Genomic DNA, 18,358 nt, shown 5'->3' with positions numbered 1-18,358 from the left:
TAATTCACCCTATCTGGTGTTCAATGCAGATAAGGTAGTTTTGCGTACCAAACCTGGTTTTCTTCCTAAAGTTATTTCTAATAAGAACATTAACCAGGAAATCATTGTTCCTTCCTTGTGTCCTAATCCAGCTTCTAAGAAGGAACGGCTTTTACACAATCTTGATGTGTTTCGTGCTTTGAAATTCTATTTACAAGCAACTAAGGATTTCAGACAAACATCATCTTTGTTTGTTGTCTATTCTGGTAAGAGGAGAGGTTAAAAAGCAACGGCTACCTCTCTTTCCTTCTGGTTGAAAAGCATCATCCGATTGGCTTATGAGACTGCTGGGCAGCAGCCTCCTGAACGAATTACAGCTCATTCCACCAGAGCTGTGACTTCCACTTGGGCCTTCAAGAATGAGGCTTCTGTTGAACAGATTTGTAAGGCAGCGACTTGGTCTTCACTGCATACTTTTGCCAAATTTTACAAATTCGATACTTTTGCTTCTTCGGAGGCTATTTTTGGGAGAAAGGTTTTGCAAGCAGTGGTGCCTTCCGTTTAGGTTACCTGTCTTGTTCCCTCCCTTCATCCGTGTCCTAAAGCTTTGGTATTGGTATCCCACAAGTAAGGATGAATCCGTGGACTGGATACACCTTGCAAGAGAAAACAGAATTTATGCTTACCTGATAAATTACTTTCTCTTGCGGTGTATCCAGTCCACGGCCCGCCCTGGCAATTAAGTCAGGTTAAAAATTATTGTTTAAACTACAGTCACCACTGCACCCTATGGTTTCTCCTTTTTCTCCTAACCGTCGGTCGAATGACTGGGGGGCGGAGCCAGAGGGGGAGCTATATGGACAGCTCTGCTGTGTGTTCTCTTTGCCACTTCCTGTAGGGAATGAGAATATCCCACAAGTAAGGATGAATCCGTGGACTGGATACACCGCAAGAGAAAGTAATTTATCAGGTAAGCATAAATTCAGTTTTTTCCCTGACTGTTACCATAAAGAAAAGCTTAGTGTTTCCCTGTGTCCGGGGAGGAAAGTTCAGTATTTCCCTGACTGTTACCGAGGAGGAAAGCTTAGTATTTCCCTGACTGTTAACGAGGAGGAAAGCTTAGTGTTTCCCTGACTGTTACCGAGGAGGAAAGCTTAGTGTTTCCCTGACTGTTACCGGAGAGGAACGCTTAGTGTTTCCCTGACTGTTACCGGGGAGGTAAGTTTAGTGTTTCCCTGACTGTTACCGAGGAGGAAAGCTTAGTGTTTCCCTGACTGTTACCGGGGAGGTAAGTTTAGTGTTTCCCTGACTGTTACCGGGGAGGAAAGCTTAGTGTTTCCCTGACTGTTACCGGGGAGGAAAGCATAGTGTTTCCCTGACTGTTAGCTGGGAGGAAAGTTTAGTGTTTCCCTGACTGTTACCGGGGAGGAAAGCTTAGTGTTTCCCTGACTGTTAGCTGGGAGGAAAGCTTAGTGTTTCCCTGACTGTTACCGGGGAGGAAAGCTTAGTGTTTCCCTGACTGTTACCGAGGAGGAAAGCTTAGTGTTTCCCTGACTGTTACCGAGGAGGAAAGCTTAGTGTTTTCCTGACTGTTACCGGAGAGGAAAGCTTAGTGTTTCCCTGACTGTTACCGAGGAGGAAAGCTTAGTGTTTCCCTGACTGTTATCGAGGAGGAAAGCTTAGTGTTTCCCTTACTGTTACCGAGGAGGAAAGCTTAGTGTTTCCCTGACTGTTACTGGAGAGGAAAGCTTAGTGTTTCCCTGACTGTTACAGAGGAGGAAAGCTTAGTGTTTCCCTGACTGTTACCGAGGAGGAAAGCTTAGTGTTTCCCTGACTGTTACCAGGGAGGAAAGCTTAGTGTTTCCCTGACTGTTACCAGGGAGGTAAGTTTAGTGTTTCCCTGACTGTTAGCTGGGAGGAAAGCTTAGTGTTTCCCTGACTGTTACCGGGGAGGAAAGCTTAGTGTTTCCCTGACTGTTACCGGGGAGGAAAGCTTAGTATTTCCCTGACTGTTACCGAGGAGGAAAGCTTAGTGTTTCCCTGACTGTTACCGAGGAGGAAAGCTTAGTGTTTCCCTGACTGTTATCGAGGAGGAAAGCTTAGTGTTTCCCTGACTGTTACCGAGGAGGAAAGCTTAGTGTTTCCCTGACTGTTACCGGAGAGGAAAGCTTAGTGTTTCCCTGACTGTTACCGAGGAGGAAAGCTTAGTGTTTCCCTGACTGTTACCGAGGAGGAAAGCTTAGTGTTTCCCTGACTGTTACCGGGGAGGAAAGCTTAGTGTTTCCCTGACTGTTACCGGGGAGGTAAGTTTAGTGTTTCCCTGACTGTTACCGGGGAGGAAAGCTTAGTGTTTCCCTGACTGTTACCGGGGAGGAAAGCTTAGTGTTTCCCTGACTGTTACCGGGGAGGAGAGTTTAGTGTTTCCCTGACTGTTACCGGGGAGGAAAGCTTAGTGTTTCCCTGACTGTTACCGAGGAGGAAAGCTTAGTATTTCCCTGACTGTTACCGAGGAGGAAAGCTTAGTGTTTCCCTGACTGTTACCGAGGAGGAAAGCTTAGTGTTTCCCTGTCTGTTACCGAGGAGGAAAGCTTAGTGTTTCCCTGACTGTTACCAGGGAGGAAAGCTTAGTGTTTCCCTGACTGTTACTGGGGAGGAAAGTTTAGTGTTTCCCTGACTGTTACCGGGGAGGAAAGCTTCGTGTTTCCCTGACTGTTACCGAGGAGGAAAGCTTAGTGTTCCCTGACTGTTACCGGGGAGGAAAGCTTAGTGTTTCCCTGACTGTTACCGGGGAGGAAAGCTTAGTGTTTCCCTGACTGTTACCGGGGAGGAAAGCTTAGTGTTTCCCTGACTGTTACCGGGGAGGAAAGCTTAGTGTTTCCCTGATTGTTACTGGGGACGAAAGCTTAGTATTTCCCTGACTGTTACCGGGGAGGAAAGCTTAGTATTTCCCTGACTGTTACCGGGGAGGAAAGCTTAGTGTTTCCCTGACTGTTACCGGGGAGGAAAGCTTAGTATTTCCCTGACTGTTACCGAGGAGGAAAGCTTAGTGTTTCCCTGACTGTTACCGAGGAGGAAAGCTTAGTGTTTCCCTGACTGTTATCGAGGAGGAAAGCTTAGTGTTTCCCTGACTGTTACCGAGGAGGAAAGCTTAGTGTTTCCCTGACTGTTACCGGAGAGGAAAGCTTAGTGTTTCCCTGACTGTTACCGAGGAGGAAAGCTTAGTGTTTCCCTGACTGTTACCGAGGAGGAAAGCTTAGTGTTTCCCTGACTGTTACCGGGGAGGAAAGCTTAGTGTTTCCCTGACTGTTACCGGGGAGGTAAGTTTAGTGTTTCCCTGACTGTTAGCGGGGAGGAAAGCTTAGTGTTTCCCTGACTGTTACCGGGGAGGAAAGCTTAGTGTTTCCCTGACTGTTACCGGGGAGGAGAGTTTAGTGTTTCCCTGACTGTTACCGGGGAGGAAAGCTTAGTGTTTCCCTGACTGTTACCGAGGAGGAAAGCTTAGTATTTCCCTGACTGTTACCGAGGAGGAAAGCTTAGTGTTTCCCTGACTGTTACCGAGGAGGCAAGCTTAGTGTTTCCCTGTCTGTTACCGAGGAGGAAAGCTTAGTGTTTCCCTGACTGTTACCAGGGAGGAAAGCTTAGTGTTTCCCTGACTGTTACTGGGGAGGAAAGTTTAGTGTTTCCCTTACTGTTACCGGGGAGGAAAGCTTCGTGTTTCCCTGACTGTTACCGAGGAGGAAAGCTTAGTGTTCCCTGACTGTTACCGGGGAGGAAAGCTTAGTGTTTCCCTGACTGTTACCGGGGAGGAAAGCTTAGTGTTTCCCTGACTGTTACCGGAGAGGAAAGCTTAGTGTTTCCCTGACTGTTACCGGGGAGGAAAGCTTAGTGTTTCCCTGATTGTTACTGGGGACGAAAGCTTAGTATTTCCCTGACTGTTACCGGGGAGGAAAGCTTAGTATTTCCCTGACTGTTACCGGAGAGGAAAGCTTAGTGTTTCCCTGACTGTTACCGGGAAGGAATGCTTAGTATTTCCCTGACTGTTACCGGGGAGGAAAGCTTAGTGTTTCCCTGACTGTTACCGGGAAGGAATGCTTAGTATTTCCCTGACTGTTACCGGGGAGGAAAGCTTAGTGTTTCCCTGACTGTTACCGGGGAGGAAAGCTTAGTGTTTCCCTGACTTTTACCGGGGAGGAAAGCTTAGTGTTTCCCTGACTGTTACCGGGGAGGAAAGCTTAGTGTTTCACTGACTGTTACCAGGGAGGAAAGCTTGGTGTTTCCCTGACTGTTATCGGGGAGGAAAGCTTATTGTTTCCCTGACTGTTACCGGGGAGGAAAGCTTAGTGTTTCCCTGACTGTTACCGGGGAGGAAAGCTTAGTGTTTCCCTGACTGTTACCGGGGAGGAAAGCTTAGTGTTTCCCTGACTGTTATCGGGGAGGAAAGCTTAGTGTTTCCCTGACTGTTAGCGGGGAGGAAAGCTTAGTGTTTCCCTGACTGTTAGCGTGGAGGAAAGCTTAGTGTTTCCTTGACTGTTACTGGGGAGGAAAGCTTAGTGTTTCCCTGACTGTTACCGGGGAGGAAAGCTTAGTGTTTCCCTGACTGTTACCGGGGAGGAAAGCTTAGTGTTTCCCTGACTGTTATCGGGGAGGAAGGCTTAGTGTTTCCCTGACTGTTAGCGGGGAGGAAAGCTTAGTGTTTCCCTGACTGTTAGCGGGCAGGAAAGCTTAGTGTTTCCCTGACTGTTACCGAGGAGGAAAGCTTAGTGTTTTCCCTGACTGTTAGCAGGGAGGAAAGTTTAGTGTTTCCCTGACTGTTACCGGGGAGGTAAGTTTAGTGTTTCCCTGACTGTTACCGGGGAGGAAAGCTTAGTGTTTCCCTGACTGTTAGTGGAGAGGAAAGCTTAGTGTTTCCTTGACTGTTACCGGGGAGGAAAGCTTAGTGTTTCCCTGACTGTTACCGGGGAGGAAAGCTTAGTGTTTCCCTGACTGTTACCGGGGAGGAAAGCTTAGTGTTTCCCTGACTGTTACCGGGGAGGAAAGCTTAGTGTTTCCCTGACTGTTACCGGGGAGGAAAGCTTAGTGTTTCCCTGACTATTACCGGGGAGGAAAGCTTAGTGTTTCCCTGACTGTTACCGGGGAGGAAAGCTTAGTGTTTCCCTGACTGTTACCAGGGAGGAAAGCTTAGTGTTTCACTAACTGTTAGCGGGGAGGAGAGTTTAGTGTTTCCCTGACTGTTACCGGGGAGGAAAGATTAGTGTTTCCCTGACTGTTACCGGGGAGGAAAGCTTAGTGTTTAACTGACTGTTACCAGGGAGGAAAGCTTGGTGTTTCCCTGACTGTTATCGGGGAGGAAAGCTTAGTGTTTCCCTGACTGTTACCGGGGAGGAAAGCTTAGTGTTTCCCTGACTGTTACCGGGGAGGAAAGCTTAGTATTTCCCTGACTGTTACCAAAGAGGAAAGCTTAGTGTTTCCCTGACTGTTACCGGGGAGGAAAGCTTAGTGTTTCCCTGACTGTTATCGGGGAGGAAAGCTTAGTGTTTCCCTGACTGTTAGCGGGGAGGAAAGCTTAGTGTTTCCCTGACTGTTAGCGGGGAGGAAAGCTTAGTGTTTCCTTGACTGTTACTGGGGAGGAAAGCTTAATGTTTCCCTGACTGTTACCGGGGAGGAAAGCTTAGTGTTTCCCTGACTGTTACCGGGGAGGAAAGCTTAGTGTTTCCCTGACTGTTATCGGGGAGGAAGGCTTAGTGTTTCCCTGACTGTTAGCGGGGAGGAAAGCTTAGTGTTTCCCTGACTGTTATCGGGGAGGAAGGCTTAGTGTTTCCCTGACTGTTAGCGGGGAGGAAAGCTTAGTGTTTCCCTGACTGTTAGCGGGGAGGAAAGCTTAGTGTTTCCCTGACTGTTACCGAGGAGGAAAGCTTAGTGTTTTCCCTGACTGTTAGCAGGGAGGAAAGTTTAGTGTTTCCCTGACTGTTACCGGGGAGGTAAGTTTAGTGTTTCCCTGACTGTTACCGGGGAGGAAAGCTTAGTGTTTCCCTGACTGTTACCGGGGAGGAAATCTTAGTGTTTCCCTGACTGTTACCGGGGAGGAAATCTTAGTGTTTCCCTGACTGTTACCGGGGAGGAAAGCTTAGTGTTTCCCTGACTGTTACCGGGGAGGAAAGCTTAGTGTTTCCCTGACTGTTACCGGGGAGGAAAGCTTAGTGTTTCCCTGACTGTTACCGGGGAGGAAAGCTTAGTGTTTCCCTGACTGTTACCGGGGAGGAAAGCTTAGTGTTTCCCTGACTGTTACCAGGGAGCAAAGCTTAGTGTTTCCCTGACTGTTACCGGGGAGGAAAGCTTAGTGTTTTCCCTGACTGTTAGCAGGGAGGAAAGTTTAGTGTTTCCCTGACTGTTACTGGGGAGGTAAGTTTAGTGTTTCCCTGACTGTTACCGGGGAGGAAAGCTTAGTGTTTCCCTGACTGTTAGTGGAGAGGAAAGCTTAGGGTTTCCCTGACTGTTACCGGGGAGGAAAGCTTAGTGTTTCCCTGACTGTTAGCAGGGAGGAAAGTTTAGTGTTTCCCTAACTGTTACCGGGGAGGAGAGTTTAGTGTTTCCCTGACTGTTACCGGGGAGGAAAGATTAGTGTTTCCCTGACTGTTACCGGGGAGGAAAGCTTAGTGTTTAACTGACTGTTACCAGGGAGGAAAGCTTGGTGTTTCCCTGACTGTTATCGGGGAGGAAAGCTTAGTGTTTCCCTGACTGTTACCGGGGAGGAAAGCTTAGTGTTTCCCTGACTGTTACCGGGGAGGAAAGCTTAGTATTTCCCTGACTGTTACCAAAGAGGAAAGCTTAGTGTTTCCCTGACTGTTACCGGGGAGGAAAGCTTAGTGTTTCCCTGACTGTTATCGGGGAGGAAAGCTTAGTGTTTCCCTGACTGTTAGCGGGGAGGAAAGCTTAGTGTTTCCCTGACTGTTAGCGGGGAGGAAAGCTTAGTGTTTCCTTGACTGTTACTGGGGAGGAAAGCTTAGTGTTTCCCTGACTGTTACCGGGGAGGAAAGCTTAGTGTTTCCCTGACTGTTACCGGGGAGGAAAGCTTAGTGTTTCCCTGACTGTTATCGGGGAGGAAGGCTTAGTGTTTCCCTGACTGTTAGCGGGGAGGAAAGCTTAGTGTTTCCCTGACTGTTATCGGGGAGGAAGGCTTAGTGTTTCCCTGACTGTTAGCGGGGAGGAAAGCTTAGTGTTTCCCTGACTGTTAGCGGGGAGGAAAGCTTAGTGTTTCCCTGACTGTTACCGAGGAGGAAAGCTTAGTGTTTTCCCTGACTGTTAGCAGGGAGGAAAGTTTAGTGTTTCCCTGACTGTTACCGGGGAGGTAAGTTTAGTGTTTCCCTGACTGTTACCGGGGAGGAAAGCTTAGTGTTTCCCTGACTGTTACCGGGGAGGAAATCTTAGTGTTTCCCTGACTGTTACCGGGGAGGAAATCTTAGTGTTTCCCTGACTGTTACCGGGGAGGAAAGCTTAGTGTTTCCCTGACTGTTACCGGGGAGGAAAGCTTAGTGTTTCCCTGACTGTTACCGGGGAGGAAAGCTTAGTGTTTCCCTGACTGTTACCGGGGAGGAAAGCTTAGTGTTTCCCTGACTGTTACCGGGGAGGAAAGCTTAGTGTTTCCCTGACTGTTACCGGGGAGGAAAGCTTAGTGTTTCCCTGACTGTTACCGGGGAGGAAAGCTTAGTGTTTTCCCTGACTGTTAGCAGGGAGGAAAGTTTAGTGTTTCCCTGACTGTTACTGGGGAGGTAAGTTTAGTGTTTCCCTAACTGTTACCGGGGAGGAAAGCTTAGTGTTTCCCTGACTGTTAGTGGAGAGGAAAGCTTAGTGTTTCCCTGACTGTTACCGGGGAGGAAAGCTTAGTGTTTCCCTGACTGTTACCGGGGAGGAAAGCTTAGTGTTTCCCTGACTGTTACCGGGGAGGAAAGCTTAGTGTTTCCCTGACTGTTACCGGAGAGGAAAGCTTAGTGTTTCCCTGACTGTTACCAAGGAGGAAAGCTTAGTGTTTCCCTGACTGTTAGTGGAGAGGAAAGCTTAGTGTTTCCCTGACTGTTACCGGGGAGGAAAGCTTAGTGTTTCCCTGAGTGTTACCGGGGAGGAAAGCTTAGTGTTTCCCTGACTGTTACCGGGGAGGAAAGCTTAGGGTTTCACTAACTGTTAGCGGGGAGGAGAGTTTAGTGTTTCCCTGACTGTTACCGGGGAGGAAAGCTTAGTGTTTCCCTGACTGTTAGCAGGGAGGAAAGTTTAGTGTTTCCCTGACTGTTACCGGGGAGGTAAGTTTAGTGTTTCCCTGACTGTTACCGGGGAGGAAAGCTTAGTGTTTCCCTGACTGTTACCGGGGAGGAAATCTTAGTGTTTCCCTGACTGTTACCGGGGAGGAAATCTTAGTGTTTCCCTGACTGTTACCGGGGAGGAAAGCTTAGTGTTTCCCTGACTGTTACCGGGGAGGAAAGCTTAGTGTTTCCCTGACTGTTACCGGGGAGGAAAGCTTAGTGTTTCCCTGACTGTTACCGGGGAGGAAAGCTTAGTGTTTCCCTGACTGTTACCGGGGAGGAAAGCTTAGTGTTTCCCTGACTGTTACCAGGGAGGAAAGCTTAGTGTTTCCCTGACTGTTACCGGGGAGGAAAGCTTAGTGTTTTCCCTGACTGTTAGCAGGGAGGAAAGTTTAGTGTTTCCCTGACTGTTACTGGGGAGCTAAGTTTAGTGTTTCCCTGACTGTTACCGGGGAGGAAAGCTTAGTGTTTCCCTGACTGTTAGTGGAGAGGAAAGCTTAGGGTTTCCCTGACTGTTACCGGGGAGGAAAGCTTAGTGTTTCCCTGACTGTTAGCAGGGAGGAAAGTTTAGTGTTTCCCTAACTGTTACCGGGGAGGAGAGTTTAGTGTTTCCCTGACTGTTACCGGGGAGGAAAGATTAGTGTTTCCCTGACTGTTACCGGGGAGGAAAGCTTAGTGTTTAACTGACTGTTACCAGGGAGGAAAGCTTGGTGTTTCCCTGACTGTTATCGGGGAGGAAAGCTTAGTGTTTCCCTGACTGTTACCGGGGAGGAAAGCTTAGTGTTTCCCTGACTGTTACCGGGGAGGAAAGCTTAGTATTTCCCTGACTGTTACCAAAGAGGAAAGCTTAGTGTTTCCCTGACTGTTATCGGGGAGGAAAGCTTAGTGTTTCCCTGACTGTTACCGGGGAGGAAAGCTTAGTGTTTCCCTGACTGTTACCGGGGAGGAAAGCTTAGTATTTCCCTGACTGTTACCAAAGAGGAAAGCTTAGTGTTTCCCTGACTGTTACCGGGGAGGAAAGCTTAGTGTTTCCCTGACTGTTATCGGGGAGGAAAGCTTAGTGTTTCCCTGACTGTTAGCGGGGAGGAAAGCTTAGTGTTTCCCTGACTGTTAGCGGGGAGGAAAGCTTAGTGTTTCCTTGACTGTTACTGGGGAGGAAAGCTTAATGTTTCCCTGACTGTTACCGGGGAGGAAAGCTTAGTGTTTCCCTGACTGTTACCGGGGAGGAAAGCTTAGTGTTTCCCTGACTGTTATCGGGGAGGAAGGCTTAGTGTTTCCCTGACTGTTAGCGGGGAGGAAAGCTTAGTGTTTCCCTGACTGTTATCGGGGAGGAAGGCTTAGTGTTTCCCTGACTGTTAGCGGGGAGGAAAGCTTAGTGTTTCCCTGACTGTTAGCGGGGAGGAAAGCTTAGTGTTTCCCTGACTGTTACCGAGGAGGAAAGCTTAGTGTTTTCCCTGACTGTTAGCAGGGAGGAAAGTTTAGTGTTTCCCTGACTGTTACCGGGGAGGTAAGTTTAGTGTTTCCCTGACTGTTACCGGGGAGGAAAGCTTAGTGTTTCCCTGACTGTTACCGGGGAGGAAATCTTAGTGTTTCCCTGACTGTTACCGGGGAGGAAATCTTAGTGTTTCCCTGACTGTTACCGGGGAGGAAAGCTTAGTGTTTCCCTGACTGTTACCGGGGAGGAAAGCTTAGTGTTTCCCTGACTGTTACCGGGGAGGAAAGCTTAGTGTTTCCCTGACTGTTACCGGGGAGGAAAGCTTAGTGTTTCCCTGACTGTTACCGGGGAGGAAAGCTTAGTGTTTCCCTGACTGTTACCGGGGAGGAAAGCTTAGTGTTTCCCTGACTGTTACCGGGGAGGAAAGCTTAGTGTTTTCCCTGACTGTTAGCAGGGAGGAAAGTTTAGTGTTTCCCTGACTGTTACTGGGGAGGTAAGTTTAGTGTTTCCCTGACTGTTACCGGGGAGGAAAGCTTAGTGTTTCCCTGACTGTTAGTGGAGAGGAAAGCTTAGGGTTTCCCTGACTGTTACCGGGGAGGAAAGCTTAGTGTTTCCCTGACTGTTAGCAGGGAGGAAAGTTTAGTGTTTCCCTAACTGTTACCGGGGAGGAAAGCTTAGTGTTTCCCTGACTGTTAGTGGAGAGGAAAGCTTAGTGTTTCCCTGACTGTTACCGGGGAGGAAAGCTTAGTGTTTCCCTGACTGTTACCGGGGAGGAAAGCTTAGTGTTTCCCTGACTGTTACCGGGGAGGAAAGCTTAGTGTTTCCCTGACTGTTACCGGAGAGGAAAGCTTAGTGTTTCCCTGACTGTTACCAAGGAGGAAAGCTTAGTGTTTCCCTGACTGTTAGTGGAGAGGAAAGCTTAGTGTTTCCCTGACTGTTACCGGGGAGGAAAGCTTAGTGTTTCCCTGAGTGTTACCGGGGAGGAAAGCTTAGTGTTTCCCTGACTGTTACCGGGGAGGAAAGCTTAGGGTTTCACTAACTGTTAGCGGGGAGGAGAGTTTAGTGTTTCCCTGACTGTTACCGGGGAGGAAAGCTTAGTGTTTCCCTGACTGTTACCGGGGAGGAAAGCTTAGTGTTTCGCTGACTGTTACCAGGGAGGAAAGCTTGGTGTTTCCCTGACTGTTACCGGGGAGGAAAGCTTAGTATTTCCCTGACTGTTACCGGGGAGGAAAGCTTAGTGTTTCCCTGACTGTTAGCGGGGAGGAAAGCTTAGTGTTTCCCTTACTGTTACCGGGGAGGAAAGCTTAGTGTTTCCCTGACTGTTAGCGGGGAGGAAAGCTTAGTGTTTCCCTGACTGTTAGCGGGGAGGAAAGCTTAGTGTTTCCCTTACTGTTACCGGGGAGGAAAGCTTAGTGTTTCCCTGACTGTTACCGGGGAGGAAAGCTTAGTGTTTCCCTTACTGTTACCGGGGAGGAAAGCTTAGTGTTTCCCTGACTGTTACCGGGGAGGAAAGCTTAGTGTTTCCCTTACTGTTACCGGGGAGGAAAGCTTAGTTTTTCCCTGACTGTTAGCGGGGAGGAAAGCTTAGTTTTTCCCTGACTGTTACCGGGGAGGAAAGCTTAGTGTTTCCCTGACTGTTACCGGGGAGGAAAGCTTAGTGTTTCCCTGACTGTTAGCTGGGAGGAAAGCTTAGTGTTTCCCTGACTGTTAGCGGCGAGGAAAGCTTAGTGTTTCCCTGACTGTTAGCGGGGAGGAAAGCTTAGTGTTTCCCTTACTGTTACCGGGGAGGAAAGCTTAGTGTTTCCCTGACTGTTACCGGGGAGGAAAGCTTAGTGTTTCCCTTACTGTTACCGGGGAGGAAAGCTTAGTGTTTCCCTGACTGTTACCGGGGAGGAAAGCTTAGTGTTTCCCTTACTGTTACCGGGGAGGAAAGCTTAGTTTTTCCCTGACTGTTAGCGGGGAGGAAAGCTTAGTTTTTCCCTGACTGTTACCGGGGAGGAAAGCTTAGTGTTTCCCTGACTGTTACCGGGGAGGAAAGCTTAGTGTTTCGCTGACTGTTACCGGGGAGGAAAGCTTAGTGTTTCCCTGACTGTGCCTGGAGGAGTCTGATATTTCCCTGATTTTTATCATTATTTGTTCATCTTTTTGCCATGTAGATATTTTTGGTCCTGATCAGCTCTTCATGATTTTGGAATTTGAATTTGGAGGAAATGACCTGGAGAGCATGAGTGATCAAGTGAGTTGCCACAAATCTGGGGATATTATCTATTAAATGTGTCAGTTGTAATATCTGTTGTGTTATATGTGATCAGTACTGTTATATATGCTGTGGTACTTACTGTGTAGCAGGCAAGTCATGCAGGAAAAACCACACACAGTGACCCCAAGTAGAGGATGGATCGGCATCCACTATTGCAGAATAAGGAGCTCAAGAACTCCCCCTTCTGCCGAAAAAAGTGCTCACCTTCGTCGTTGCTCCCCTGATGTAAGCGTAACCTGGAGCAGGGTGTGAGGATTACCCATGTAATCAGCTACTTCACATAAGGCTCCATTTCCTCTCCAGCTCCTCTATCCGGGACTGAGACCTGACGTCAGCGGGGGTGTGTGTGGGTAGGTGAGTGTCTATTGGCTAAACAGCCTCCTCACTATTCAAACAGTGCCGTAACTCTGCTGTATCGAAGACTTGGGTCACTGTGGTAGTCGAGTGCAGGGACTCAAAGTAGAGGTGACTGCCAATGATAGGATTCCTTGTAATCCAAACCAAATAAGCAGCAAAAGAATATGCAGAAATCCTCATGTGTATTAAAAATTCAAAACATTTATTGAAGAATGGATCAAATCCAACAGCACCAGAAATGCAGGACATAAAAACAAAAGGGTTTGACTAGTTTCGGCTTGTGGCCATAATCATAAACCTGCTATACAATAATCCTAAGGTAGTTTGAAAAGGGTAGTACTACTCACTCATTGGTTAATTAACAGGGAGGGATAAACCTCTCCATTAACCCCTGACTCACCAGACCTACTGGGCAAATGAAAAGAGTATATGCCAATGGTATAGGACTGTAAATTAATTCTATAAATAGTGTACACATGTCTAAATACAATTCATCATATACATAAATCGAACTGAACAATTTCCATATTAAAAGCATATTGACAATCTTAATGCAGCCATTCAGAAACTTAGATTATATTGGCCATATCTAGAAGACTGAAATATCTATAAATGCACCCATATATGAATATACGGTTTAATTTAGCACATGTTTAGATGATGCATAGGGACATTAATGGTGGATAGAAGTGGCAAATAGCTTCCCTAAAACGCCTAATATTAAAAAAGTATATACACATTAGATAATATAGCAATATATCTCTATACAATGAAGTACTGTTGCAGTTGATATACAAACATGATAGAATCTTGTACAAATTAACTGCAGCAATATGATAAGGGATGAAGGCAGAGTGGGTACCGGCCAGAAATGGTTTACACACGTGTGCATGACCAGAACGTGTAAAGGGTAACAGTGTATATGGAACAAGCAAGACAACAACACTAAAGGGTACAATGTAATATAAGATAAAGAATGTGAATTAATAAACATAGGCATATATATATATATCTCAAATACAGAGGGATAGATATAAAATATTAGGTAAAGGAGCACCCATGAATATTTTAAACCCTAAAGCATATTAAACCCTATATTTATTATTTCATTGCCAGTGGTTGATCAAATCAAATTCTGAATTAAAGCCCTCAGGGACCGGAGTCCTAAGCTTGAATATCCAGAACGTTTCCTGCTTGGCTAAAAGCCTATCTTTGTCACCTCCCCTAGGGGGTCTCCTGATGGCTTCAATTGCCCTCCACTTAAAGGATTTCACATGCCCTTCATGTACCTCAATGAAATGCCTTGACAACGCTGAGCAGAAATTCTTATTTCTTTTACAAAGATATGACGAGTCCACGGATTTCATCCTTACTTGTGGGATATTAACCTCCTGCTTACAGGAAGTGGCAAAGAGTACCACAGCAGAGCTGTATATATAGCCCCTCCCTTCCCCTCCACCCTCAGTCATTCTCTTTGCCTGTGTTATACTAGGAAAACATGGTAAACTGAGGTGTTAGTTTTAGTTTCTTCAATCAAGAAGTTTTTTATTTTAAATGGTACCGGTGCATGCTATTTTCCTCAGGGAGATATGGAAGAAGATTTCTGCCCTGAGATTTGATGATCTTAGCATTTGTAACTAAGATACACGCTGGCTCCCACAAGACTTCTGAAGGTAACCATGCGACATCTTCAGTGTGGAGACCGGTTTCATGCTACAAGCAGCATTAAGGTATGTGGAGCCTTTTTTTTATTCTGAGGAGACTTGGTGTATCAGAACTGGCTGGCATTATTTCCCTGTATGGGAATGGGGTAAGCAGTAATCCTATTTTATAAGAGGGGTATTACTGGAGTCCTTATATTACATTTATCATTGGTTGACTTTATTTGGGTTATGTGACATGGGAGACTATTAAAAAACGATGTATTACGTTTTTTATTTTTGGCATTTAAACTTATTTGTTTTGTTTGAGGGGTTGTATTCTGTGTTGTGCATTAACTTTGGTGCAAAACCGCATTCCCATGCGGTTGTGTTTGGACCTACTCCGGCATTGACCTTAAGGGGCGGGGCTTATTTTCGTGCGCTCAGATGCGCACTTCCTTCAGGCTCAGCAGCAGCAAACAGTAACTCTGGTGGCTCTTGGACTGTATAGCTGGTCTGAAGGGTTGGAAACTTATTTCGAAGTACCCTGGGGGCTGGTAGGCGCCACAGCAGAGGGTATTTCTTTCATGTAATTGGCTAGAGTCCATGAGCTAGTGATATATGGGATATACAATCCTACCAGGAGGGGCAAAGTTTCCCAAACCTCAAAATGCCTATAAATACTCCCCTCACCACACCCACAATTCAGTTTTACAAACTTTGCCTCCTATGGAGGTGGTGAAGTAAGTTTGTGCTAAGATTTCTACGTTGATATGCGCTTTTCAGCATTGTTGAAGCCCGATTCCTCTCACAGTATAGCGAATGTCGGAGGGACGTGAAGGGAGTATCACTTTTTGAATACGATGATTTCCCTAACGGGGGTCTTTTTCATAAGTTCTCTGTTATCGGTCGTAGAGATTCATCTCCTACCTCCCTTTTCAGATCGACGATATACTCTTAATTTACCATTACCTCTACTAATAACTGTTTTAGTACTGGTTTGGCTATCTGCTATTTGTGGATGGGTGTCTTTTGGTAAGTATGTTTTTATTACTTAAGACACTCTCAGCTATGGTTTGGCACTTTATGCATTTATATAAAGTTCTAAATATATGTATTGTACTTATATTTGCCATGAGTCAGGTTCATGTATTTCCTTCTGCAGACTGTCAGTTTCATATTTGGGGAATATAAACATCTTTTAAAAATGAAATTTATTTCTTACCTGGGGTTTAGTCTTTTTTTCAAATTGACTACTTCTTCAAATTGTGGGCGGTATTAGGCCCGCTTGTGCGACAAATGCTAAACTTTATTGCGTCTTTTTTGGCGCGAAAATTTTTTTGGCGCGAAAAAGTAAGTCTATGACGCAAGTTCGTCATTTCCGGTGTCATACTTGACGCCGAGACCTTTCACACAGTTGCGTCATTAGTGACGCAAGTGTGTTATTTCCGGTTATTTTTACGTTGTGCGTCATACTTGGCGCCAAACTTTTTCATTATTTCAATACCCCATTGATGTTTGCCTCTTGATTTTTTTCTCTATCAGAGGGCTATGCTATTTGCATTTTTTCCCATTCCTGAAACTGTCATATAAGGAAATAGATAATTTTGCTTTATATGTTGTTTTTTCTTTTACATTTTGCAAGATGTCTTACTTTGATCCTGCCTCAGAAGCTTCTGCTGGAACATTGCTGCCTGACATGGGTTCTACAAAAGCTAAGTGCATTTGTTGTAAAATTGTAGAAATTATATCGCCGAATGTCATTTGTAATAGTTGTCATGATAAACTTTTACATGCAGATAGTGTTTCTATCAGTAATAGTACATTGCCAGTTGCAGTTCCTTCAACTTCTAATGTGCATGATACCTGTAAATTTTAAAGAATTTGTTTTTGATTCTATTCTGAAGGCTTTGTCTGCATTTCCACCTTCAAATAAATGTAATAGGTCTTTTAAAACTTCTCATTTAGTTGATGAAATTTCAAATGACCAACAATATGATCCTGATGAGGATCTATCTGATTCAGAAGATCCTCCTCAGACATTGACACTGACAAATCTACTTATTTATTTAAAATTGAGTATATGCGTTTTATTAAAAGAAGTGTTAATTACTTTAGATATTGAGGTAACCAGTCCTCTTGACGTTCAGTCTAATAAACGTTTAAATGCTGTTTTTAAACCTCCTGTGGTTTCTCCAGGGGTTTTTCCTATTCCTGAGGCTATTTCTGATATGATTTCTAAGGAATGGAATAAGCCAGGTACTTCTTTTATTCCTTCTTCAAGGTTTAAAAAATTGTATCCTTTGCCAGCAAAATCTATAGAGTTTTGGGAAAAGATCCCCAAAGTTGATGGGGCTATTTCTACTCTTGCTAAACGTACCACTATTCCTATGGAAGATAGTACTTCTGTTACAGTACCAACAGGGTACCAAGGGTTAACACCAGATGAACAATGTCCTGAATATGGGATCAGCAACTCACAACCCAGCCAGTATTTCCCCTCAAACATGAGACCATGCTCCACATTCAAGGTAAAACAAAGTGAACTTTTTTAAGGGCCATATGCCCAGTATTTATGCAGGTCATGGGGGGTTGAAAGAATGTTGTACATTAGAGGGAGGGAACACGCCCTTTGACATGGTACAATAGAATACCTTGCTCAAGCTGATAACAACTTAAACACAAGACACACACTTGGCTTTTCTTATCACTAGGCGTCTGCTCTCTGAGGGTGATTAAACAATGGAATGTTTATCACTAACTTTAATGACAGTACACAATAGCTGAGGCTAGTAACCTTGTCGTTAGAAATTAGCTTCTCAAAGCTGAACACAGTTAACTCCTTCAGTCCTGACAGAAGGGTCTGTCACATAGCTCCCCCCTTGTGGAACACTGCGGCAGACCCGGCTTGACCCTTTGGCGGGTCAACCTGGGGATGACCGGACTAGGAGGTGGTAGGCATGTCAGTTTGCCGGGGCAATCCATCTGTATTCCCGTTATGAGAGAGAATCCCTGTCCGTATAAATAAGGGTTCAACCTCTTCAGTGCCCCGACTAGGGCTAAACAGTCCTTCAAAATATCATCGGCTTTTTTACGTGGTTTTTGTACCTGCTCTTTATAGGTATCCACAATCCCTTCATACTGACATAGGGTGCCCTTGAGTTGCTACACCTCACTATGAGCCAGCGTCAGCTTTTCCTGCAGTGTCACTAAGTTTGTCTTTAATGTTTCATGTTCCACTCTCAAGCTGGTGTTTTCTGCAGTCTGTCGGTGCAGCCTGTCTAGCAGAGATTCCTGTTCTAAACGTGCTTTTCTCCAACATAGGTGTGTCCGGTCCACGGCGTCATCCTTACTTGTGGGATATTCTCTTCCCCAACAGGAAATGGCAAAGAGCCCAGCAAAGCTGGTCATATGATCCCTCCTAGGCTCCGCCTACCCCAGTCATTCTCTTTGCCGTTGCACAGGCAACATCTCCACGGAGATGGCTAAGAGTTTTTTGGTGTTTAAATGTAGTTTTATTCTTCAATCAAGTGTTTGTTATTTTAAAATAGTGCTGGTATGTACTATTTACTCTAAAACAGAAAAGAGAAGAAGATTTCTGTTTGTAAGAGGAAGATGATTTTAGCAAACGTTACTAAAATCGATTGCTGTTTCCACACAGGACTGTTGAGATGAAGTAACTTCAGTTGGGGGAAGCAGTTGGCAGACTTTTCTGCCTGAGGTTTGACTGGCCACATTTCTAACAAGACTTTGTAATGCTGGAAGGCTGTCATTTTCCCTATGGGGACCGGTAAGCCATTTTCTTAGATTAAGTAAAAGAATAAGGGCTTTATAAGGGCTTAAAAAACTGGTAGACATTTTTCTGGGCTAAAACGATTACTTTGCTAAGCATATTTGTCAGATTATAGCTCTTTATAGTTATTATAATCTTGGGGATTGTTGTTAAAAAACGGCAGGCACTGTATGGACACCTTTTTCAGATGGGGGCCTTCTCTAGTCATAGGCAGAGCCTCATTTTCGCGCCACTAATGCGCAGTTGTTTTTGGAAGGCAAGGCATGCAGATGCATGTGTGATGAGCTAAGATACACTGAAAAAGCTTATAGAAGGCGTCATTTGGTATCGTATTCCCCTCTGGGCTTGGTTGGGTCTCAGCAAAGCAGATTCCTGGGACTGTATAGGGGTTAAATGTAAAAATGTAAAAACAAATTTGGTGTGCAATACTTTTAAGGCTTTAAGACACTGTGGTGAAATTTTGGTGAATTTTGAACAATTGCTTCATGCTTTTTCGCATATTCAGTAATAAAGTGTGTTCTGTTAAAAATTTAAAGTGACAGTAACGGTTTTATTTTAAAACGTTTTTTGTGCTTTGTTGACAAGTTTAAGCCTGTTTTAACA

The 18,358-nt window shown here is 45.5% G+C and overlaps 1 protein-coding gene across 1 annotated transcript in view; it reads left to right on the top strand.

Moving 5' to 3' along the window:
* Positions 1–11,865: 11,865 nt before the first annotated feature.
* Positions 11,866–18,358, top strand: part of LOC128659664 (serine/threonine-protein kinase haspin-like) — a 196,456-nt gene continuing 189,963 nt past the window's right edge. The window contains exon 1 of the mRNA XM_053713233.1: positions 11,866–11,941. Within this exon, the coding sequence (XP_053569208.1) occupies positions 11,888–11,941 (54 nt within the window). The 5' untranslated portion in view covers positions 11,866–11,887. The remainder of the gene's footprint in view (positions 11,942–18,358) is intronic.

This window comes from Bombina bombina, chromosome 5 (assembly GCF_027579735.1).
Source record: "Bombina bombina isolate aBomBom1 chromosome 5, aBomBom1.pri, whole genome shotgun sequence".
Classification (NCBI taxonomy): domain Eukaryota; kingdom Metazoa; phylum Chordata; class Amphibia; order Anura; family Bombinatoridae; genus Bombina; species Bombina bombina.
Note: the sequence above shows the minus strand (reverse complement) of the source record. Positions and strands in the feature narration are given on the sequence as shown.